Consider the following 26,570-nt stretch of genomic DNA (forward strand, 5'->3'; position numbering starts at 1 on the left):
CTCAGTGCTCCCTTCAGTTGATAGTCGGCGTTCGTGTTGTCCACTTCTCTACTCTTGTGTCCTGTCTGCACGCCTCACTTCTATTTTGCATTATGAATCCTTACCAACTAGCTCAGCTTTCTGTCGTTCTAAGCTTCATTTCTAGTACTCTGAGCCCTTTTCCTTGTTCCCCTACTTATCTGCACAATCCTGCTTCGTTAGCTTCCTTAATTGCGATATGTGTGTTCCGCGCTAGAAGCATGTCGTGGTTTAGTCGTAATCGTGTCGTCCCATTGGAAGTTCAAATGATGTGCGGCTTTCTTCAACCATCAACTGCGCATGCCAGGAGGATTGGAGCTATTCTTACCGCTGTATCATGGCGCCAAGTTAGTTTCTACCAGGAGTGTCTGAGGGTCCGTTGCGCGGCCCTGGGAGACGGTCACCTTTGGAACCGCCCTTACAACGATTGGAATAAGTTAGCCATGCAACATGAGGACTTCCTATGGAGGATGAAACTTCCGGAGCTTCAACAAAGTAAGAGGAAACACCTTTCTAATAATTCACCGTCAAATAATGTACTGGTTCTTGGAGACGCCATCGTAAGTGATAACCATAGAAGAACCCTTGCTTTAGGCCCTAAGCACTGTTTTAAGCCTAACATAAAACCCGTTAAAGTTTTAAGCTTACCGCGCTGCATAACCAGGTTCGTTCCGGAAGAAGAACGCTCACGCTGTATTTCGGATTGCATTGCTAGCCTTAAACAATCTAATTCCCATTTTAAGACGCCTGACCCTGTCCTACCGTTAGTTGATTACCTTGTGGAGCATAAACTTAGACTTGTAATATCTGACAGGGAAGATTATTTCGTAATTATGCCAGATGACGTGTTTTCAGAAAAAGCGATTTCAGCCATAGAAAAGAATTTGCAACCAGTCTAACTCAAGCCTTCGGTAGTTAAGCAACGTGCGGTTGACTTCTTGTCAAGACATAATCTTGATAGGCTTGTTTGTAATGGCAAGAAAGCTAAATCCCTCACCTTAGAACTGTTTTTCTCGACCAAGACCCATAAACAAGAAATTCCTTTTCGTGCTATAGTGTCAGAGAAAGGGGCGTGGCAGGTCTGTGTCGCTAGTTACCTACAGAACTGCCTAGCTTCACTAATTTTTTCAGATCCCTTTGGCTACTTCTCAGGCACTAGTTCACTATTTAAGAGAGGAGAATCCGGGTGATTGTACAGCTTTTAGTATGGATATTGAAGACCTGTATTATTCCTTGCCGCATGACGGGTTGCTAAATTCCGTAAATGAGTGCATTACAGAACAAGTGCAAGAGTCGGCTTTTATTGACAGATGCGGTGTTTCCACGGGAGCTTTTCTAGAAATTCTTTCAATGTACTTGAAGTCGACGCTGATTGGGTGGAGAGATGGCGTTTTTCTGCAGAAATCAGGCATTTGCATTGGCTCAAAGGTTGCCCCTATTCTTAGCAACAGTTACCTGAGTAAGGTTGACAACTGCTTAGAGAAAGCCTTAGGTGATAGCGTTATCAAGATATTTCGTTACGTTGATGATTACCTGATTTTCCGCAATAGGGAAGAATTAGACTCTGCTGCTACCTAGGTAAGTGAGCAATTTAAACTTTATGGGGGAGGATTAAAGTTTACCAAGGAATTACCTCAGCGACGCGTAATTCAGTTTCTTGACATTTCCTTGATCTTCGAACAAAATCATGTTTGTTGGCAGTACTCCCCAAGATCTTCGAAGCCGTTGCTAAACTTTCAATCCAAGCATTCTAAATTAGTAAAAAACGGAATCGCCATGTCGTGCCTTAAGTCTTCCCTAACAAGATCTTGCTTGCACAAAATGAGCGCCAGTTTTAACGCGCAGGTCCGGCGCCTATTAGAAGCAGGTTATCCTAGTGTAGCGGTGGCCACTGTAGCTGAGCGCCTAAAGAAGTCGGTTTCGAGAGGGACGGACGTAATTACAGAGAGGAGTAATCGCAAAAAAAGAGTAGTGGCTATTCCGTATATTCATTCAGTGTCGCACAGGCTTAAAAAAGTTGCTAGTAGATATGATGTTAATGTTGCTTTCACTGCTCCCAATAAGCTAGGTAAGATATGCGCTGCCGTACAGAATAAAAAGGAGCGGGTTAAAGGCAAAAAACGAACAGATATTTGTCCAGTGAAGCGCAATAAGAACAACAGTTTTACTGAATGTCGCATGGGTGTGGTTTATCAAATTCCCCTTAGCTGTGGCCAGTTCTACGTAGGGCAAACGGGACGGTGTATCAATCAGAGGCTAATGGAGCATAAAAGGTCGTTAACCGGTGGATCGCCTTCTAATCTTTCGCTACATTGCCGAGATTGTAACTGCAAGCCAGAGGTATATGAATGCGCGATACTGTACAGGCATAAGAATGAAGATACGCGTCTTATGGTAGAGGCATGGCATATCTATAATGGTGGAAGTGCGTGCGTGAGTCAGCCTTCGATTACTTTACATAAGGAAGAGATTAAGTGCCTTAACAGTTATCTCTCACGTAGACCAGCACGTGTACCCGATTGACACGTGGTGTTACCATTCCTGAGCATGCGCAGATGAGTTTTGAGTCTTCTTTCATTTTTCGCCTCAGTGCTCCCTTCAGTTGATAGTCGGCGTTCGTGTTGTCCACTTCTCTACTCTTGTGTCCTGTCTGCACGCCTCACTTCTATTTTGCATTAGGAAACCACACAGTCACCAACAAGCCTCTGTCTGCGCTGATTTTTACAACTTTTTTTTGTTGTTCTCGGTCACCCGATTAACTTGAGGTCAATCTCGGCGCACGTTTGACCTTCAGCCGCCAGCACGCAAGCATATGGCGCAAGTGTGCTGGTGTGACGTCACGTCACGTGATCCGCGGCGGAGAGGCGTTGCAGCTGCGCTCGCTCGAACCTCGCGGCTGTGGGCCACGTGACCAGGCGAGGGTTTAACAGCTGATTTGCCGGCGCTTGGTCGCTCAGTCTCGCCATGGATGAAGCACGCGCCGGTGCGAACGCGTAAACCCTTTACCGCAGGCGCCAGGCTGAGTCTGAGCACCCTGCCGATAAAGCTGGCAGGAAAGAAGCACTGAAGGACCGTGTCTAACCATGCTTAACAGAGCTTTCGCTCGCATAACTAGGTTCAATACACGCTGAAACCCGGCCACTTTTTTTTTTTTTTCAGGTTGCTCTTACAGTGATGCAAGTGAAGGTATGTATGGTCAAGGGCCCACTTTATTTCATTTAGTACTTGTCTCGAGAACGCGACGCCCGAAAAGTTTAGGTGGAGCCTTCTCCTGTGTGATGTTGTAAAGAAGACTCCTCGCGCAGCTCGCTCGCACGCTTCGCGAAGGCTCGTTTACACCACCAATCGGCCTCCACCGTTCCAGATTTAAATGCGTAAGCATTTCTATGCTTGCCCAACCATCCGCCCGTCCGTCCCGTAAGACGATCGCTTTCAATATAGAGCCCACAGCAGCGAGCGACTTTACTTTCGTGCTGCCTGTCGCTTCAACGCGAATGAAGCACCCACGAAGGTCTCGCCACACGCCACACCTTGCCCCTTTCGCAGATCGCTTTCAAGGTGTGGGCCTGCGCGCCTCTCTTCAACGAGAAGCTGCCAAAGCGCAGCGCGCAGAGCTATCAGCGCTCGACACACTGTCCACATCTCAGTGCGCTTTCGTGATACGGTCCGCGCGGCCGTGCCATACGCAGCCGCCGCCGGAGTACGTTTGATCACGGTTCATAATGATTCGACGCGTATGGACAAGGCGCTAACGAGCGATAACGGCTTATGATAATTGGAACTTCATCAGCGCCGCCGCGTGTAGTGCTTTACTTCCGTTATCAATGCACCTTGCGCCGCCGTCCACACCATGCCGTTCGCGTCGCCGCAGCGCTGTCGTGTTTGTACTGGCCGGATCAGGTTTCAGAACACTGATAATGATCGACACCGGGCGGCATGGAGATGCCCAAGTGGCAAAATGCTTACGGATACGTAGACAACTCTGAGAGGAGTTTCTGCGGGAATTCTTTGAAGAACTGGAATCGGCAAAAAGAGAGTGAAAAGGTTGCATAGGAAGGCAGGGAGGTTAACTAGAGGTTGTTCCGGTTGGCTACGTTTGCACTAGAGTGCAGGTGCTATTATAGATTCAATATGGCTTCTTAACTTGGATAAATCGAGTCAGATAAGGTTGCAGAAGCTCGTTGCTCCGGCAGTGATGTAGCGGCGATCCGCCTTTGCCGTAAAGCTGTTTGCAATAAAAACACACGTATAACGTCGTATTGTCGTGCTTCAAGAATTCATAAAGTTAACATGGCCATTGAAACTTTCTTCGTGCTCTTACAGTGAAGAATTAAATTCTGCGGTTTTACGTGCTAAAACTGTTGTTTGATTGCGAAGCATGCAATAGTGGTGGACGGCAGATTAATTTTGACCACCTGGAGTTCCTTAAAGTGCGCCTAAGTATAAGTACACGAAGTGTTTTTGCATTTATGCGCAATTGAAATGTGGCCGCCGCGGCCGGGGTTGAACCAGCGACGTCGAGCTCAGCAGGGCCACACTAAAGCCATTAAGCTATCGCGACGGATCCCCTTGCTTTAATATGCACGAGACAATTAGAAGACCTAAGCTTCCTTGGCGCTTATATACGTACAACGAATGAATCTGCCATACAACCTCGTTCTCCTGAACAAGATATTTTCGGTGCTTATTAAATGCCCCGAAGCTCTGGCAGTAGGCTGCTGATAAACAATGAGGAAATGAAAGTTGTGTGCTCATGTGCTAAATTGCCGACCTGTGAAGAGAAAATGAACTTCATTACATCCGCCGTGCCACCAGTTACAAGGGGCATGTCGCGAGGGGCCCAGCACGGCCCCTGTATACGTTAGTCGGCTCAGCGTCCGCGCCAGTAACAAGGACAGCAAACAGCGCCAGAGAACACGAGGGACAGGCATGCAATCGAGACGATCACAAGGCGCACGCAAATGAATGTTTATTTCTTGATCGCGCAAGATAAATCTTGTTTGACAAGTCATAAATCGAACATACACATCAGCTCAAGTACAAAGAAAAACAAGCCTACTCCGAGATTTTGGGAAGTTACCGCAAGCAAAACACGAGACTTGAAGAAAGGGCCAACACGAAGCGGTACTGACAACTAATGATTCAATGATTAATGCAGCCATGTCCGCATAACGGCCAGTGAAAATATCCAGCCTTGCGGGTTACATTTTGAAACTAAAGAATTACGCGTCCGGTTTCGGCATGTAAAACCCCCTAATTTAATTTTTTTTATTTAATGAAATGAACGCCAAGCGATCAGATACACATGTGCACCCGAAAAGCGTTTTTTTTTCTTTTTTTTGCGCATGCTGCTCTAGCGCGCATGCACAAGAAAATAATGGACAATACGTGCAAAGCTGCAACGCAACTGTATCATAACTTTTTTGCGCGCTTTGTTCTTTATCTTACGGTGCATGTGCATGTGTTATAAAAAAGACACGTGCGGGTTCACGCGCACTTGCAGTCTCCGATAAGCAGGGAAGCTTCCACTGAGTTAATCGGTATTCTATCTAGTGTCCTGTCGGAAGACCCTAGCTGACGAAACTTCCGTTTTGTGCGCACGGCGCTACTCTGGCTAATCTCATCGCTTCGCGCCGTTAGAAGGCGCTGACTGGCTAGCCAATCGACGATCGCGTGGTGTTGTTAAAGAATCGGTTGACTGTGCACTGCTGCGCTTACAGGCTTAGGATGAGTTGATTTAAATGACAAAATTGCTTTGTTAGCTCTTGGCTGGCAGGCCCAACAAACCTGCCTGGATGAGAAAGGCAGCCCTAAATCGAGAAAACGTAAAAAAAAAAACAATCTACTGGGACCTCGTGAGTCACAACTAAAGGTGCTAAGCATTGCAGAAAAACGAACATCACGTCAAAACACCCAAGAAAGCACGGACCTGCAAACTGAATGCATCCATAACTCCCCACATTCACACCGTTTCACATAAGCTGAAGAAAGTGGGTGAAAGGTCGGGCGTTATAAGGTGTTCTTGTCTACCCCAGATAAGGTCGCAAAATTGTGCAGGGCAGCAAATAAAGAAAAAAAAAGTTGGAAGGCGATTCAACCTCTATTTGAAATCGATGAAAGACAATGGGCCATACAATGAAATCATCCTTACCTCAGTAAGGATGCCTTCATTGCGGCGAGGCCACCTTATGTCACTCTGAAAGCTTCCTTACTAATATTAAGGGGCCCTCAGTGAAGGTTTCTTTGGTCCTTCCTCAGCGTAAGGCAGCTCCGAAGCTACCTTCATGCGTCCTTACGCCGCTCCTGGCCCTGAACCAACACTTCACGTCACTGCTTAGCCACATGACGTTTGCTTGCGCATGCGCGCTGTCGCCCGCCTGCGGAGATGTGTGAGCAGGGTACGTCTTGCCAGGCATATTCGTTGCTGCCGCACGTACGGCATGAGTGGCGTTCCTAGGCGTCGCGCGACGCCGGCGTGCGAGCTTTGCTGGGGCACATGAAGTTTTGCGCTATAATGTGGTACTACTTTACGTTCAGTAAACTAGAAGAAAGCGTGTACGAGTCTCTTTATTAGCACTTCAATTTAAAAATTATGCGACGATGCACCATCTTTTAATTAAATAATGGTGTTCGGGTAAAGCTTTTAAGAGATCTTCTCGAACCCAGGCGAGCTGCAACCGCTGCTTACGTGAGGACGGGCGAAGGGACCTTCCAGAGTACGCTTGCTTCTTCCATCGGTCCTTCGCTGTAAGGAGGCCTCACGTAAGGTTAGGAAGTGGCCGAAGGAAAGGAATGTTTCATTGTTTGGGCCAATGTCTTCCTGAGCGAGTTGGCAGTGAGAATTGCGTGTATGAAGCGTACAATTTATTGTGAGAGCCGCGCTGGAGCGACATTTGATTGACGCCTAGTGGTGGTTGAATCGCTTTCCAACTTTTTGTCGTCAGACATCATCATCGCCATAGTCATCATGACAATCAGCATCATCATCATTCTCCTAATTGAGTTGAGTTTGAGTTTTGAATTATCATCAAAAAGTCGTAATCAGCGGGCTCTCAGAATAAATTATATGGTTCACCATCATCAGTCATTGTCATCAATTTTGTCACATTTTTTTCACTGCACTAGGTTCCGGATTGGCCCACGAAAGATGCTAGAGGCTAGAAATAGGCACACTCAATATGGAAAAGTGGCAGTAACTCGCCAAAGAAGACATTGTCTTCAACAAAGGAGCAATCCTCAATGCACCAAGCAACATAGCGACAGGTTTGTGTCCTCTGCAGAAAAATTGGCGCACGCAATTCCTTTGTCATGCAGCGCGACATATGTAGGCCAAACGACAGGTTGAAAGAGCATAGATACAGTGCAACAAAGGTAATCTCTGGACATCGAAATTTTACGTCGTAGAGACTGCGGTTGAGCGCCTTTGTTGGGAGAGATAGCGTTTCATGCAGATCTGCTGATTAGAGAAATTGTGGAAGCTCTCAAGATAAAAGGGTTGGCCGAATCTTGCGTCTGCATGCCCTGTTTATGTCATCAGAGCAGGATATGTCGTTACTATCAAAATGTATGTGCGCGCAGTCGGTTTTTTTTTTTTGGGGTACTTCTGCTGATGTGGATCATCAATTTATTTCTCGTAAACCAGCATTTATTCTGCATGATAAAGAAATAAACTACCATTTGCAAGTCTGCGTCTTGTAATCGTCTCGGTCTCCCTCCTTGCTTGTCTCTCGTGTTCTCTGGCACCTTGTCCTGCCTTAATGAACCAAGTAGCCTAAGCATGCGTTTTGACCAGATTTGTCCAATGAGGCGTATAAAGGCTATTGTTTTACGAAATAAGGCTACAGCCTCGTTCAAATGCAGGTGCAGATCAAGTATTCTATTAAACATATTTTTTATCTAAGCGCATCGCACATCTTTAATGCTCGCATTGCAAGATTGCGTAGATCGTATAGTTTAACTCACTCAGCGCGATGTTTTGCGACTGAGTCACAAGATCGCATAAGGGTTTCTAGGCCGTGGTGGCTCTGTTTTTACCCTCAGACAGGTAACGACTATCACGTTTGTTGGCCTAACGGGTACTGACTATCGACAATTAACACTCTAAAACACTGGTACCCTACCACGTGAGAATAGGCAGAAATTTGAGAGCGCCGGATGAAAGCACACAATGAGAGCGGGAGCAAACGAATGCAGAGATGCCACTCGGAGCACAGCAGACAAAGGCATGCCCCTTTGCACTGCGCTCAGCGCCGCCCTCGCTTGAGCACAGGATCGCACTGGGCCAGGGCCACCACTGTTATCACCTTTGAATATTCCTCTAAAGGCACGGCACCCGGGCTACTGCGCACCCGGGCGCCGTCGGACAGTGATGAGTACTTTATCACCTCAGCAGGATCAACCTTTTAAGCACGAGTGCCGAACACTGAGGTTTACATTGTTTTATTTAATCTTCATAACAAGCAAAATATACTTTTCAATTAGCTTATAACATGAAATACCATATCTATATCATATAAGATGCAGTGCAGAGCGACGGACAAGGAGACCGATCTTTCACAGATTTCTGTAGGAGAGCCTGTTCAGGCACCGAGTGCTTCGTTTAAACAGACGACAGGCAAATATGATTTTCTTTTCAGCATAAATATTATGGTGAGTGTTATTCATCCTAATTAAAAAAAGTATCTGTGAGATTTTTTGTCGTAAACATTCGTGATGGTGGAGAGCACTAGTTGGCACGTACGTTTGGAATGGAATGACATATCAGGAGAGATCAAGTGAGATGGACAGGACAGGACAAGGTGGCGTACGCACTCTATACTGATCGAAAGGAGAAAGCCATGGTCTATTGGATGGACTTGAATGACTTGCGGGCGTTCCACGCCCTTCATTCTTCCCTCCGAACTAAACTTGGTGGCAATAGCGAAGTGAACTTCGTAACTTGCGAGTGAGAAGGCCTTCGCCACACACTTTTCGTTGTTATACTTCCACGCTTTCGAAGCATATTTATGACATGAACCAGAAATAAAACGCATGCGTTCTGGTGTTTAAATCGTATGATTTTCTTTTATTTCATTGCCACCATTTTATTCCATCATACCTCATAAATCGGTAAAAAAATGTGGCAGCAACCATCTTAGAATGATTTCGAAGGTCATCGACAGCTTTGTATAGTTGACCCTGCTGTGAATCTCCATGCCATCTCGGGATTCACAGCGAACCGCATGCTTGCTATAGGTTTAGACAATACTTTTTCGGCACAGCATCGGTGACAACATTTACAAAAGTTCGACAGAGGCGCGTCTTGCGTCGAGCGATAACTGGATAACAGTGGTGGCACGATGAAATCAGATATCATACTATGCCGTATGCGCGATATCTTCATAACGGCCGGTGTTTGCGTAGCGCACGTAAGTAGGAAAGGAAGGACAGAGACGAGTAAGGACAGATACGAGTCTTTACTCGTCTTACTTTTCTACTTTCGTGCGCTACGCAAACAACGCCGCTATGAACCACGACCAACTCTCTCCAAGTCTCTACCCTAATGCGCGACATCTGCTGACTCACACCACGCGTACGCCAGCCTCTCGCGATTTCGGTGACCTTACGCCGTGCTTGGCTGCTGGCGTCGGCGCCAGCCAATCGGGAACCCCTCTATCTATTTCCCTGCACCTGGTCTTCCTTCTCCGCTCTTCTACCCTCCTCCTTACTCCTGTTAATCTCTCCAGTTTATCGTGCGAGAGCACCGTCCGTTAAACCATCCAAAGTGCGCGAAGTAGAAAGAAAGCTGTCGCTGTGATACGCAACGTACTAGTTACTCTTTCGAGGCTGTTTTCAGGTCAACGGGGGATGTAAAGAAAACCGGAGAGGCCTAATGGCGGCATACTAAAATGATTTCTCTCTGTTCTTTGTTTTGACTTTGCAGGATGCGGACAAGAACGACACCGAATACGCTCTCTGGAACTGCATGAACGCCACACGCTACGTAATGCTCTACGGCGGGTCGTAAGACACCGGAAAGGCTTCATGTCGCGCAGCAATAATAAAGTATTACTGCGGCAGACAGTCCGCGCGCCGTTATTGTGTCCATGCAGTCGCTATCGTTATTTGACTGGCTCGCTGACACTCACTCGCTCACTCACTCGCTCACTCACTCACTCACTCACTCGCTCACTCGCTCACTCACTCACTCACTCACTCACTCACTCACTCACTCACTCACTCACTCACTCACTCACTCACTCACTCACTCACTCACTCACTCACTCACTCACTCACTCACTCACTCACTCACTCACTCACTCACTCACTCACTCACTCAAGGCCCTTTGACACTATGGCACATACTATGAATCCGTGGCACTCTCCATCAATGCAACGTCAAGCACTTGAGTTCTTGTTTGATTACCTTCAATCAATTGGCTTCCTCTCAAAACTCTAGCTGTCCATAGGACTACGTACATCGTATGAAAAGTAGGTATAAAAAGATATCAAGTGGCGTTATTAATGTTATTATTTTCACTTTCTTCTTCCCTGCTTTTAGGGCCTTTATCTCTCCTCTCCCTTGCTAAGGAGCATGTAGGCGAATTCTTCTACGCCGGCAAACCTCACTGCTTTTAAATAAAGAGCCCTCTTTCTCTCTCTTTCTCTCTCTAAGGTTCTAAGGCAATAGAGCGGCCACAACACACGCCGTAGTGAAAGCCTCTTGTTTAATTTTGACCGTCAACTTAAGGCGTTTATCTTGCACCCAAAAATCGGCACACGATCCATTTCCACGGAAATGTGCGTATCGCATCCGCGACCTCATGCTTTGGGGCACAATGCTATCGCCACCAAGCAAGCGTGTTGGCGGCTGTGGCGTGCAAATTATTGCGCAAATCTCAATTCGCGCTGGTCGACCAAGATGCCTCGACGTTTGCTTCTCTGCGGTCTGCGGCAGTAGTTATGAGTACGCCAAAAGAAAGACCTGGCATGAGCGAGGCGTGCCTCCTAGCCCGGGTCTTGATTCGCACTTGTTTGCATTTATCCGCACTCACTACCCGCGCTCACCGTCACCATTCACTCCCGTCTTTTTATCCCGTTTCTCGTCGAGCACTGGGCTAGAAAAGCAGACCTCAGGCCAGATCTCTCTATCCATCCTTAAATAAATGTCTCATATTTCTCTTCTACGAGGCTCCCTTCAATTACGTAAATATACAGAGACATTGGTAACCCATCAACGCATCGAACAGCCGGATTTGTGATTGATAAATGCAAGGTTCCATTAGCCATACAATATTTTTTTGCTTCATTATTCCTGCAATACAGCTGAAATAAACGGTACGACTATTCGCATTGTAGCCTGATTTAAAACTGCTGTTGCATCCCTATTCGAAACTCGCGCCTATGCAGGCACCCGAAGAGGCGCAGTGGAACGGGGCGACACCTTGACGCAAAGGCGTGAATACTGGAGTTGGCAGAGTCGGGCTCCTGCTAAAGCGTGGCGCCATTTACCTACGTTGGAAAAACGCTCGCCACTTTGAACAGACAAACGCACCGGCAGGGCTCTTCGATCAGGTATAGAGAAAAAGGCGGAGGGAATGGGTGAGGTGGGCCGATCGCAAATATTTGCCAAGTGGGAGGCGCCTTAAAGCACACCTCTTCCGCTGCATACGTTCCAACTCCGCGTCATCGATATTTCATTATATTTTGCAAATGAATCCATCGTATACCCCTGCCAGCCCTTATATGTAAACCACATACCACATACGGATCGGCTCTTTGCGAGCGTTAGGTGAAGGAGCGGATAATACTCGAGGGCTCGACAAATCACCATGTCTGGATTGTTAGCGAATTAAAAAACTCACAAGAATATTCATTTAATTATTTACTCTAGGGCACATGTTGCACTGGCGAAATTTGAACATGGCAGCAATGAAGTCATATTCATTTAACAAAGATTCTGATACTAGCACCAGTTTTGAGTCGTACTTCCAGCAAATGTGCGGACAAATGCATAAGCTTCGCACTTATTTCAGCTTTGTTCCGCAGTGTGCGAGGGAGACTTTTTGGGAACATAGTAAGCTCATATTGAGAACTTATATCATGATACGGGCTAGCATCGGGATAACAATGAAATGGACTGCCTGGCTGAAATTACTCATTTGCAATGTGTACCCTAGAAAAGTTTACTGGAGCTTTTTCATCAGCTATCCGCTCGATTTCCTCCTCTTCAAGTACTCGATTTGAAAAGGCGGAATTATAATACGTGACTGATCGGATACAAGCAAAAAGATCTGATCGAGAAGCTACGGTGCCTTGGCGCCCGGCTGGCGCATTCCGACTGTTCCCGAGGCACACACGCACCTCACATTCTGCGCGCCCTTTCGCAAACTTGCGGCTCGGATCGTTCGAGCATGTTCAGAGAAATAGAGAGCCAACAAAGAAAGGAGGAATGCATATAGGTCGACCGGAACTGAAATGCACTGCAAGAGAGATCTTCACTCAGCTCCCATGACCCTTATACCCACCAACTTCTACCTCTTCTAATCAGAACGATAGCAACCGAGAAGGGTGGTTCTTATTCTGCTGCTCAAGTAAATATATTCTTACCGTGACCGAGCAGTGTCATCGGCTTGTTCGTTAAATGTGACGCCTCAGCGGCTTCCAGGCCACTTAGGCCTGTAAGACACTGTCTAGGCCAGGCCCCTGAGGCCTAGACCTATTTCACTAACTTTGACTGTATGCTCTCTCTCCATCTCCCCCTTCCCCATCTTTAGTCTCCCCCATCCCTCTCCCATGTGTAGGGTAGCAAACCGGTTAAGCTAAACTGGTTAACCTCCCTACCTTTCCTTCTCCACTTTTTCCTTCCTTCCTTCCTTCCTTCCTTCCTTCCTTGACTGTATGCAAGCTTCTTGAACATATAATCCTAAAACACATAACCACTTACCTAGACGAAGAATCTATACTATCACCCTGTCAGCATGGTTTGTGCAGGATACTTTCGACAGTCACACAACTTATAGAACTAACACATGACATATCTCAATGTGTAGACAATGGACAACAGATAGACCTAATTTTACTTGACTTTTCAAAGGCCTTCGACCATGTACCGCACAAAACACATAAAAAAATTCATTCCGCATTAGGTGAAGGTCTTGTTGTTGAATGAACTGAGAATTACCTCGCTAACCGCTCACAGTTCGTTCAAATTAATCATGGAGTTTCTAGTTTAGCTCCTGTAACTTGCGGTGTACCCTAAGGTAGCGTCCTGGGACCTGTTTTATTTCTCATTTAAATGAATGACTTGCCTGCTAGGTGTCACGTAAATATCCGTCTTTTTGCGGATGATCGCATTTTGTGCCGTGAAATTAATTGAAATGATGACAACGAAATCCTAAATAATGCTCTAGAGTCTGTTTTCATTTGGTGACAGGAGAGCCAGATGACTATAGATGCACAGAAATCGGCAACAATAACAATAAGTGGAAAGAAAAGAATATCTGACTTCACCTGCATCATTAATGACACGCTAGGGTTTCAGAGCATAAATACTTGGGTTTAACGTTATCCCATGATTTCCGATGGAATGCGCATGTTGAAAACATTACATCCACTGCACCAAAGCGACGTTTCTTCATGAGAAGATGCCTTCGCGAGGCACAACCCACCACAAAGCTGTTGGCTTATCACATGATTGTTCAACCAATCCTTGAGTACGCTAACATTGTTTCGTTTCCTTTCATTAACCAACTTATTGACAAACTGGAGGGGTGCAGAGAAAGGAATTAAGGTTTATCATTAATAAATACAAGCTAACTGACTCACCAACCAGTCTACTAAAGCAAGCTCGTATGTTAACCTTGCAAAATTGAGCTAAACTATCCCGACTGAAGTTTCTGTATAAATTAAACCATGGCAATGTAAACATTGACACATAAACTTATCTCTTTAGCATGTACAAGACCTACACGTTACAAACATCCTCATACCCTTGTTGAAAACAGGCCCAATTCAAACTGTTCTAAATACTCCTATTTTAATCGTTCAGTAAGAGAGTTCAACCAAGTGGACCATTCAGTCACAAGCACTCCGACTTTAGAAAATTTTGTAATGTTAGTCAAGGAAATAATACGCGCATAACTGTTCATCACTAATTTTAGATCTCATCTTCTACATTTTTGAACTGTATTCGATATACTTACGTTCTTTATTTTTGTCACCGTTGACTTGATGCATAATTATCGTAACACTGTATTGAATTGTGTTTCATATACCTGTATTATGTCTCTTTTACACTGTATTCATGTATGTGTCCTCCTTGCTTTAATCTCGTGTGATATTAGCAGTATTGTTAAATAAATAAATAAATAAATAAATAAATAAATAAATAAATAAATAAATAAATAAATAAATAAATAAATAAATAAATAAATAAATAAAGTCTGAACGCACATGTACCTCTATTGTGAAGAATTATGCATTGTGAATTGGCTCGGCGAGCCTTAAACAGCAAGGACTTTAAATGTTTTCATTATCGAGCGTCATACGATAACTACGACTCCTTCCCGCCAGAGCCTGATTCCTCGAAGTCTGCATTTGACAGCAGACCTCATGCAAAGGGCCGACGACGGGCGAAAACGGGGCAGCTGTTACTGCGGTTACCGGCTCCGCCTGCTTAGGAAGGAAGGAAGGAAGGAAGGAAGGAAAACAAGAGGTGAAAGTCAGGGATCCGCATCCTTAGTCACGGCTACCAATCTTTAGCACAGTTAGCGAGCGCTGTGACGATGATAGCGTGGCGTTTCGATGTTGGTTGTCTGAGATCACGTCCTGAAACACACGTGACAGTGGCCCAAAGTAAGCCTATGGGGATGAGAGAGGCTTCTACGGGATTTCACACTATTCTGAATTTTCAATCGATCCGCTCACCGGACTGCACCGAAGAACCTGCTATTACGCATGGAAGTGATTTCGGGATATCACAAAGTGTTGTCGACTGCCACAAGAACACTACAGCAGTGAAAACTTGGGTAGAAATTCAAAGTAGGGGTGCTAATGTGGACATTGCTAAAGTCTGCCCTATCATTTAATTCGCCATCTTGTCAGCTGTGAATAGCTAAATTAGAGGTGCTAAAGCCTCTCTAATTGGCTCAAAATGCCACCATTGCAGAAGTATACAATATGGCCAGGGGCGTAGCCAGGGGGGGGGGGGGGGGAGGTTATGGAGCTTCAGCACCCCCCCCCTCCACGAAATTATTTCGTGCTGTCATGCACCGCCGACCAAAACAACCCCCGGCGCTGGAAATCACTCTGGATTTAATTTTGTCTAGAATGTCTTTATCAGGCTCGAAAAGACATAGACATTGCAGCGCGAACATTGCAAACTCGGGCTGGATTTAGTGGCAATGCCCATGCATTGGAGTCACATAACGCAAGGAGCCCCATCCAAGCACAAAGTTTCAAGGTCGTTTTGATGGCGAGCGGGCTCGTCGCGACACCTCGAGGAGGCCGCGGAATTCACGGAGAGCATGGATTTCAATTCCGAAATTTTGTGGCTATAAAGTCCTCATAACTTTTTGATGCGAAAAGCGCAGTGACATTTCCAAACGTGCGCTTTTATTTTCAATTCCGGAACTTTGTGAGTTTAATGTTGTTATAAACATTTGAAGCCAAAGGTGCATTGACTTCTCTAAAGTCGTACATCGGACCATACAACGAGACAAGTCGAATCAACACACTACCAGACAAGTTGACAAAGCACGCAGCGAGGTTCGATGAGACGAATCGTTGTGGTGGTTCATTTTAGCCATCGTGTCACAGAAACGAATATCAACATTTTTTTCACCTGCGCTAAAGCATCCATGTAAAGACACTAAAGCCAGCAAAGGTAACTACGCTCTTGTATATATATATTGTGAGACGAGGTTTAGGCAGCCAGTCTCTTCTTTATTCTCCCGAGACAGAGCCCCACCACCAGGCCCCAAAACGGTGATGATGAGTATGTACAGGTGAGAATATGAAGCGTATGAATAATGCTCACACTAATTGCCCCGCACGCGCAAGCGGCCAGCCAGGCCGCGACTTAGCCAGGAGGGGAACGCCGAACGAATCGTTTTAGGCGCGAAACGTGAACGATCTCCGAACCACGACAACGATGGTCGGAAGAAACGTCTACGGGAGTAACGCGATAGTTCACGGGGGATGTTTGTTCATTAATAATATAGGGTCCAAGAAAGCGGGATTCAAACTTCTCGCACAAACCGGGTGCACGAATGGGCGTCCAAAGAAGCACTTCTTCTCCGGGACGAAAGGAGACGTCGCGACGAGAGATGTCGTAACGTTGCTTGCGATCTTGCTGGCTGACTTCTGTGTTGAAACGAGCACGTTGACGGCATTCCTCAAGTCTCGAAACGAACTGTTCGGGCGTACTGTCTGAGGTGTTAGTTGGAGCATTGAAGAAAGCGGCGTCGATGGTGAAAGTCGGTGAACGGCCGAAAACTAGGTAGAAAGGTGAGTATCCCGTAGTTCGTTGGATAGCGGTGTTGTGAGCAAAAGTCACGAAAGGTAAAAGTTTGTCCCAATTATCGTGGTTTGGCCCGATATACATCGATATCATGTCTATCAGTGTGCGATGAAATCGCTCGGTTAAGCCATTTGTTTGTGGGTGATATGCGGATGTCGTCTTATGAACTGTGCCACAAGCTCCGAGTACTTCTGCGAGCATTGCTGACATGAAAGTCTTGCCGCGGTCGCTTAACAGTACACGAGGGGCACCATGGCGCAGCACAATGGCATCTAGAAAGAAGGTGGCGACGTCGGAGGCTGAACTAGAGCGTAGAGGAGCGGTCTCTGCGTAACGTGTGAGCTGGTCAACAGCTGTCACGACCCATCGATGACCCGCTGGCGTTATGGGCAGAGGGCCGACTAGGTCTATCCCAACGATGGCAAACGGTGTCTCGGGACACGGGATGGGCTGTAAAAGCCCAGCAGGAGGCGAAGTCGGTCGTTTCCGCCGTTGGCACTGAACGCAAGAAGCGACGTACTTGGCCACAAAGGTAGACATGCCTGGCCAAAAGAAACGGCTCCTAACGCGGTGGTATGTTTTGTGGAATCCCAAATGGCCAGCAGATGGGTCGTCGTGCAAGGCTTCAAGCACTTGTGTGCGCATCGAGCGTGGAAGAATAGGTACCCAGCTGTGTCCGTCGGAGTTGTATATGTAGCGGTACAGCACATCGTTGTCAAGCTTAAATAGTCGCAGTTGTCGACGTAATCTGGCATTTGGTGCAGATGTAGTTCCGCACAGGCGTTGGATGATGCTGTCGCAGTAGGGGTCAGAACGTTGACACGAGGCGAGGTGAGTGAGGTGATTGGAAGATAACGTGTCAGTAACCATGAGAGGTAATAACGGTAATAACGGGAGTGACGACTTAGTCTCATCATCAAGTGGCGAGCAATGGAGAGGTGTACTCGAAGCTAATAATGGCAGCGGGCAGCGAGAGAGAGCGTCGGCATCTTGATGCTTTTTCCCAGACTTGTAGACAACGTCAAAGTCGTACTCTTGTAATCGTATCACCCAGCGACCAAGTCGTCCGGACAAATTTTTGATTGACGACAACCAGCATAAGGCGTGGTGGTCGGTTATGACCGTGAAATGGCGTCCGTAAAGATATCGTCGAAATTTTTGGATCGCCCAAACTACTGCGAGACATTCCTGTTCTGTGATCGAGTAATTCGTTTCGGCAGGTGTTAGTGCGCGACTGGCATAGGCAACAACTCTCTCTCGTGAAGTGGTATCACGCTGTAAAAGTACAGCACCGATCCCATGGCCACTAGCGTCGGTGTGCAAGCAAGTCGGTGCGTTGTCATCGAAGTGACAGAGGACAGGGTCGCTGGTTAATGCCTGCTTGAGGGCTTGGAAAGAAAGTTCGCATTCATCTGTCCAAGGGAAAGCAGAGCCCGACGTGAGCAACTTGTGTAGGGGCGACGCCATGGCTGCAAAATGACTGATGAAGCGGCGGAAGTAGGATGCCAGGCCTAAGAAACTTCGTAATTGCTTTTGATTTTCAGGGCGAGGGAAGCGATGCACGGCAGCAACCTTTTCGGGATCCGGTCGAATGCCATCTTTGCTGATAAGATGGCCCAATACTTTGATGTGCTTTCTGGCAAAATGGCATTTCGTTGTGTTGAGTTGGAGTCCAGCGTTGGAAATGCAAGTGAAAACTTCGTCCAAGCGCTCAAGGTGCTGACTAAAAGTTGCAGAAAAGATAACGATGTCATCTAAATAGCACAGACAGGTCTTCCACTTAAGGCCACGTAAAACTGTGTCGATCATGCGTTCAAATGTTGCAGGGGCATTACATAAACCGAATGGCATGACGTTAAACTCGTAAAGTCCGTCTGGCGTTGCAAAGGCTGTCTTGTCCTTGTCCGCTTCGTGCATGGGGATTTGCCAGTATCCGGATCGGAGGTCTAGACTAGAGAAATATTCTGCACCCTGGAGGGAGTCAATGGCATCGTCAATTCTTGGCATCGGATATACGTCTTTGCGCGTGATCTTATTAAGGGCTCGATAATCGACGCAGAATCGTACGGAGCCGTCTTTCTTGCGAACCAGCACGACAGGAGACGACCAAGAACTGGAGGATGGCCGAATGATGTCTCTTTTGAGCATGTCATCAACGTTATCCGCAATGATTTTCCGTTCTGCGGAAGACACGCGATATGGGCGGCGGCGTACAACCGAACTGCCTTCGGTTTCGATGCGATGTACTGCGACGGAAGTGCGCCCCAGAAGCTTGGAGTGGACGTCAAAAAGGCTCTGTGTTTGTGCAGGAGTGCCAGAAGGTCTTCTTTCTGCGCAGTGGTCAAATCGGGATTTATCGCGGCCGTTAAAGCAGCGGCAGCAGTGTGATAAGCAGTTGTGGTAGACAAAGGTGGTGATTCGGTGTGAAGCGGTACCAGCGAAAGAGGTTCGGTGTCAGTAAAGCATGTCACAGTAGAGCCCTGGGAGAGCACAACTGGCGAAGAAGTAGGGTTATGAACAACGACTGAGGCTCTGCCGTCCTGAAACCGTACTAGGCTAGGAGTAAGGCTAAGCCCACCAGAAATGCAGTAAACACTCGGTGCAAGGAACACATCACCATTAATAATAGTGTCGGAAGTCAGCGTCAGAATATGCTCAGTGCCCGCGGGAATGAAACAGTCGGTAGACGTGACAAAACGCAGGCTGTGATCATTGACAGAGGACGAAGATTCAGTGTCTGTCATATGAATAGTTCGCTGACGGCAAGAGATTAAAGCTGAGGCGGAGGACAGGAAGTCCCATCCCAAAAGCATCGCGTAAGTGCACGAAGACAGCACGACGAACTGAATGTGGTGGAGGATGCCATCAATGAAAACGCGCGCAGTGCAAACACTGGAGGGCTGAACAAGAACTGCATTAGCACAACGAAGGGGAGGGCCATTATACGGTGTCTTCACTTTTCGCAATCGAGAACACAAGTCAGCACTAATAACGGAAAGCGATGCACCTGTGTCAACCAAGGCTTCGATTCGGACACCTTCAACAAACACCAAAAGTACATTTGACGGGCGCTCCGGAGGCATTTCACGTTGTCCAAAAGATGCAGCTTCCCCTCCTGAAGCTACACCATTTAGTTTTCCGGGCGGTGATCGGAGGACGAAGTAGCCGGTCGTAGAGGGGAAGAAGAGTGCCGCATCGGTGATGGAGAGCGACGACGCGGGAAACGCGATGAACTGGCAGTGTTGAAGTCCTGTGGAGATGGGGAACGTGGTGGATAATAAACGTAGTCAGTACGCCGACGTCGTGGTACAGGGCCAGAAAACTGATCCCTTTCAAAGCCGTCATAGCCACGTCTTTCATCTTGCTGACGGCGTCGGCAAAACCTGGAAATGTGGCCACGGATGCCGCAGTAGTAACAAACCGGTCGAGGTGGGCTCCATGTGTTATAAGACGGAACAGGCGATGGTCTTGCAGTGAGAGGATTCAGGGACATGTGCGGTGCAGGTGCCTGTTGTGGTGGCTGCTGGGGGGGTGGCGCTATAGAGGCAACCTGAGCGTACGTTGGCGTATGGATAGGGTGCGGGCTCGTGATTTGCGGGCAGGTCACTGCAGCTAGCTCTTCCCTCACGATATGGCGTAGGCCGCCACCAGGAGGCGTCAGATGGACCTCAGGAGGGTTGGACGAAGCTTGGGCGTGCAGTTCCTCACGGATGATGGAGCGAATCAAAGCACGTAGCTCGCTGTCGTTGGACGCCTTGAAATCAGATGTGTCAGGGTGCAAGCGGAGCATATGAAGGTCATCGAGACGCTGACACGTACTGATGATGTCGGCGACGGTAGTGGGATTCAGCACTACAAGAGCATTGAATGCCGCAGTCCCAATACCCTTGAGCAGGTGGCGTACACGGTCACTCTCTGCCATCGAGGTGTTCACGCGGCGGCAGAGGGCGAGGACGTCCTCTATGTACGAAGTGTAGGACTCGTCTGAGTGCTGTACACGCTCAGCAAGCTTCTTCTTAGCGATATCGGAGCGGACAGACGAGTTCGCGAAAATCTGGCGTAGCTGGTGTTTAAAGATGCTCCAGTTGACCAAATCGAGCTCATGATTGTAAAACCATGTTTTCGCAACTCCGGTTAGGTAGAAGGCGACGTGAGCAAGTTTTGCTGATTCGTTCCAGTGGTTGAAGTCACTCACGCGCTCGTATAGCTCCAACCAGTCTTCAACGTCGTCACCTGGAAGCCCAGCAAATACCGGTGGATCCTTCTGAGGGGTGGTGACTGTCCAAGAAGGGGTTCCCGCAGGAGTCGGCAAGGTGGATGTCGAGGTACTGGTCTGCTGGTCTTGCGACATGGTCGAGTGCAGTAGGTAGAGGCGGCGACCCGAGCGGAGCTCCAGGGATGTAGCGTAGGTGAAGCTGGAGAGAGACCGGGAGCGAGAGGGCGAAGGGACCGGACAGCACACTCCACCACTTGTGAGACGAGGTTTAGGCAGCCAGTCTCTTCTTTATTCTCCCGAGACAGAGCCCCACCACCAGGCCCCAAAACGGTGATGATGAGTATGTACAGGTGAGAATATGAAGCGTATGAATAATGCTCACAATATATATATATATATATATATATATATATATATATATATATATATATATATATATATATATATATATATATATATATATATATATATATATATATATATATATATATGTGCATACTTTGACTTTTATTCGCGAGGACACATTGAAACTCTTCAATTTTATTGTTCTCGCTATACCCGCGCGCCGCCAGCTAGAGCGCATGCGTTCTTGTCATGCGCCGGCGTGTCACAAAAGTGACACGCAGGTGTGAGGATAAATATTCTTTAATGCTCTTATACACTGGGTTGAACATGGTTGTGTGATAAAATGGAGGCTCCAAAAGTTGAAAGCGAGGTGTCGTGAGGTTTTTGACAGCGAAAGATGCTAAGCTATAGAGTGCGGATGCAAGAAAGGGATGTAGCACGCACTGGTTTCAGAGTGTAGCTTTCGAGTACATTGGCTGAATGTCCGCAGTTCCAGTGAGGCGCCGGGATGAACACAATAGCCCCCAAAGTTATTGTTAGAAAATACGGCCCAGGGGTATTATTTTGTGCGCTGTAGGGTTCGACTAGGTTGTATATTCCTGCAATGTTTTCCTGTTTGAGCCGCCTAAACAAGGCTATCGATAATGAAGTACTTCCGGAGGAGAAGACTCCTTTTCCTCCTCACACGTTAATTCAAGTGCCTTCTAAAGGTATCTTCAAACATCCGAGTCTGTCCCGCGAGAGTTTACAATGACAGTTTGCAAAGCTACGTGTTTATTCATAATGTTGTTGCTGAAACGTTATGCGTAACTTAGCAAATTTATGTCCTCAATTGGGCATCCTTGTGGGAAAAGGCTTTGTGTATAGAAGATATTTTTTCAGCAAGTCGATAACGGACCAGGTCGATGCCATCGTCCACAACGTAGCGCATGCCGACATCCTGTGCGCAGCGTACCTGTGCGCGATGATGGCACTAGTGCGATCATTTACGAACTTGCGGGTATGGCATCCATGCCTAGTATTGTCCAGCCAGAACCTGTTAAAACATCTGCTAGGACTTATTGCTTTTGAACATAGCGGAAAGTTGATTAGATGATAGCTTGTTTCCGGTGGCTCTAGTTTTGGGCAAGCTATCATCTAATTAACTCTGCTACAATGTTCTATTGCTTTGGGGCAGAACGGGGAGTTATATAGATGATAACTTGTCTCCAGTGACTCTAATTTTGGGCATATTTCGTCCGTCATTACCGTCCTCACACTCTTCTTTTTTTCTCTCATCCCTTTTCTCCAGTGCATAGTAGCTGGCTAGAGGAACGAAACTCAGGCCGACCTCTCTGCATTTCACGTCATTAAACGTATTTCTCTCTTTCTCTTTGTCTCGCTCATTTTTGGCGTTAGTTGATTATTTATACCATTCTCATCAAGACATGCTTGTCCGCAAGGTTCTAGCATGTTGGGTTCCGCCTTCCGAAGTAAGGCCACGGATTGCGAGGAATGCCATTGTGGAAGTTATCGGACTCATGCTCGTCACGGCGGTCACTGGCATGCATGCTCTAGCTCACATCTTTGTACCGTAAAATTTCCTTCGAATTAATTTCGAGAAATTTTATGAATCTGTTCGCTCAAATGAATGTTTGCTCAAGTGAAATGTAAACTGGGTGTCGATCACTGAGGGCGCGAGATCTGAACAACTGATTCAAGTCATGTTGAATCAAATGATATTTCCTTTGAAGAGCTCAAGACAGCGGTTCTGATAAATCAGACGGAGCGCCTGTGTCTCACACAAGCCGGGCAACAACTACTGACTGAACTAAGATATTCGCTGAAACCGCAATATTGCAGTGACCAAATCCACCAGATACCAGGCCACATCAGGAAGCAAATACAAGCCACACCAATATCAAAGAACATTAATCCCGAATACCACAAAAGCCGAAGACAAGCCCGAGCCAAGCAACTTATCAAAAGCTTTGGGAATAATCAAGAAGTGCAATACACGGACCCCGCTCGGACTGCTAGAGGACACGTCATAGTAGCAGTTCGCTACACGCAGTGGAAAAGAGCCGAGATAACGGCCTCAATAAAGACAACATGCACATCCACTGCCGAAGCTTCAGCACTCGCGATATGGTGACCAGGACACGAGGGCATCCCAGGCAATGAGATGGCACACTCCCTAGCTCGAGAACTCACAAAGCGAGCGGGGAGCCACAGCCCTTTCCAAGATAGTCCACTTAAAGCCCGAGAAATCCTCGAACACCAACGTCACACGAGAGAGGGCCTTGCCTCCCCCCCCCCCCCCATCGGCAAATGGGGGTACAAGAAGTCCGCGCCTACAGAAGAATACAAACACACACCAATCCCCACTTGGGAAGAGCACACCACATGAATCCCACACTACATGCCGGCGCTTAATTGTCCGTGGTGCGGTGCGTGGCAGGCACTACCACATGTGACGTGGGAATGTACAAGAAGACCACAAGAAGCAAACTCGCCTGAGGTGCTTACCTACAAGAGGGAGCCGTGGGAGATCCTCCTCGCCCTGCAGGGGCTGGGGGCCCAAAGGGGCCTCTTGGACCAGGCGGAGGGAGTAGCTAGGATCACTGGTGTCCTGGAATAGTGACCCACCCAACCGCTTCCCTCCCACCCTACCCTTTTCCTTATTGCCCTCTTCCTTCTGAATAATCAATAAAGATTTGACTCCTCCTCCTCCTTCAATCTAGGCATTAGCATTATTGCTTAGCACATGTGAATCGCTGACCTATTATAAACCGGAATTTGCAGCGCTTCTATAGGGCAGCCATCTTTTGCGCGGAGACTGCGGGAACTTGCAGAAAAAAAAAAAGAGCCGCGAGAACGCTCAGCGTGTTCTTATCGCATGCTTGACGCCAGTGCTCGGTCGTCATGGCTTTGTCGTCAGCTGATGTGTTATTAACTTGGCCGCCCAGCGCGGACTGCACAGACAGCTGGCGACTGAAGTCGAGATTATGGGCTCTTGCGCTATTACGCATGTGCGAGAGTAACAGATTTTGGGCCCGTGTTCACAAAAGCCTCTTACGCTATAACTGTTCGCAAGAGAAAATTTCAACAAGTCCTGACGCTGGACATATTTTTTAGCCAAAGCTGCCGGCCAGAGGCAAAGAGCACTTACGAATGAGGGTCCGTATTCACAAAAAGCTCTTACGCTAGAATAGTTCGTAAGAACGAATTCTAGCCATTCCTAATGTTCGGCGTATCACTAGCGAGGGCGGCCGGCCAATTACAAAGATCACTTACGAACGAGCAGTTTTGTGAGTTCGGCCCCTGGGGCGGAATTTACTAAGAGAACTTACGAACAAATTGTTGCGTAAGGAAAATCTTACGAAAAAAAACGTATCCACAATGATAAAGCTTTTCGTACGTTCAGTAAGCTTGCGATGCTCCCGCTGTAAGACGAGCGCTGTAGTCGAAAAAATGCGTATACGTAAGAGTAGCACAGGTGCGAACTACAGCACTTCCGCCAATAGTAAGCGTTAGTCGATTATCAAAACTTAAACAGTAGTCGCACATGACCACTTCAGAAGAAATTTCTACGATAGCGGTGTCGCAGTCTTATGAACACAATTATGTCTATCTGCGCGGCTCGAGCTGACGTGGCAAGCGTTGGAACGCGCTGTTGCGGCTGATTGGCCAGAGGCCACAACTGACAGCCGAGGATGGCGCGTGCTTATATCTTTGTGGCGCGTTCTGATTTGTCATCTCAAAGTGCATTGAACTGCTTCAGTGCATAACTGTATTGAGCACGCGCTGCTGCGGAAAGCAGTAATATTAATGGTGTGCGGTGAACTTCTGCCTGATGTCTGATAAGCTGTGTTTCTCTAGGCGCGCAACAGCCTGGATTTTTATACTCGTCATGACACTCCTTTGGGTGTTAGGAAATAGAAGTATAGTGTCCCTCCCTGAAGACAGTCGAGTTTGTCATTGATGCGTTTTTAGTACTTCTATAATTTTCATTTTTCTTTTTCTTCTTTTTTTTGTTTGAGCTTTCTCTTGCTCATAGGGCTGCGGATGATTATTTTTTTCCAACACTTTGAGGTATACTTCTCCATGCGATATGAAACAATGAAAGAACGTTTACACGTTTCTAATCATCAAAACTTGTTGCTGTTGCATAATTTGCTGTCTTCTTCCGTGCTGTTAGCCTCAGCCTTCTATCATATAGCTCATAGTTTCAATTCAGCACTAAGTCGAAGCGACGTAGTGTCTGTGTCCGCGATTTTGCCCATTCGCGGCCTAAGGTGTGAACCAGCGTATCTTTACTACGGATGGCAATCCTGTCTGTGATATTTAGCGACACGTCAATACAAATGAAATATAAAAAAAAGAGATGGCGAATAATATGGCGTACCACTATAGATACAAAAGTCATACGGACTGCTTGAACAAGAGTGATGCTCTGGAATAATACTCACGCACATACACGCACACATATTTATATTTATATAACCACACTGACAAGGTATCACTGGAGACACCTTGTTTTTAATAAAATTGCGCGCAGCATAACGCTAATAAAGACGCCTCTAAGTTTTTTGTTTGGCATGCACAAAGACACTAACAGGCAACAGGCCATGCATGGGAAGGCCAAACGACAAAGAAAAACGGCAGTGGACGACAGCCATCGTACCCTTACATTTGGCTGAAAATTTGTATTCTAAACCGGGGTGGGAAATGACGTCGCTCACGTCTTTTAGTCGCTTCGTGTGATATTTTTTCTATAGTTTCCTCCTCTTACATAAGAAGCCCTTCATAGGCGTTTGTCAATTCAGCGCAAGAATTTTCTTCCAGCAGGCGACAGTCTTACGGTACTCTACGCCTGCTGCGCAGTAGTCAGGGCAACATGACGGCATGAAAAAGCCAATCACAGTGTCCTCGTATCGCAAAACGAACAATATGAAGCGTGTACGACGCTAAGCGCTTTCATTAAAACGCGTCGTATCAGCAAGATCAGCATTAACGTCGCACCAAAATTGCTGTCTTCTGTGCTCTCCCGGCGGCGCGCAGTTGGATCACTTAATTCAGTACGTTTACAGAAAGCTACGACATTTGTGTGTAATTAGAGGTTTAAGTGCATATCGTACGGATTGTACTGAAGGACTGAATGAACTCCACATCGAGGCCGTGGTGCTTGCAGCATGGGGCTGACAACTCAATAATTATTTCATTTAGTCATAACCTCCATATTTACGTTCCGCCACAGCGCACGTATCCGCAACTCCCCAGGCTTAGTATCTGCCTCAATGATAGTTGCGGCTTCACATGCTTTAATTACCAGCAAGAAAAGGGAAAAAATATTTTTCAAGACAACGGCCAGGCAAGGAGACGCAATCTCTCCAATTATATACATTGCATGCTTAGAAGAAATATTCAAGCTATTAGGCTGGGAAGGATTCAGGGCGATGGTCAACGACGAATATCTTAACAACCTTCAGCTTGCCGATGACATTGTCC

General features: G+C 47.0%; 1 protein-coding gene across 2 annotated transcripts in view; it reads left to right on the forward strand.

Moving 5' to 3' along the window:
• The window catches only part of LOC139056108 (uncharacterized), a 39,775-nt gene extending 29,689 nt beyond the window's left edge, over nucleotides 1–10,086 (forward strand). For both annotated transcript variants that reach the window (XM_070533995.1, XM_070533996.1), the window contains 2 exons: nucleotides 3,178–3,204; nucleotides 9,941–10,086. In XM_070533995.1, the coding sequence (XP_070390096.1) occupies nucleotides 3,178–3,204; nucleotides 9,941–10,024 (111 nt within the window). In that variant the 3' untranslated portion in view covers nucleotides 10,025–10,086. The remainder of the gene's footprint in view (nucleotides 1–3,177; nucleotides 3,205–9,940) is intronic.
• Nucleotides 10,087–26,570: the final 16,484 nt, after the last annotated feature.

This window comes from Dermacentor albipictus, chromosome 1 (assembly GCF_038994185.2).
Source record: "Dermacentor albipictus isolate Rhodes 1998 colony chromosome 1, USDA_Dalb.pri_finalv2, whole genome shotgun sequence".
In the NCBI taxonomy this organism is placed as follows: Eukaryota; Metazoa; Arthropoda; class Arachnida; order Ixodida; family Ixodidae; genus Dermacentor; species Dermacentor albipictus.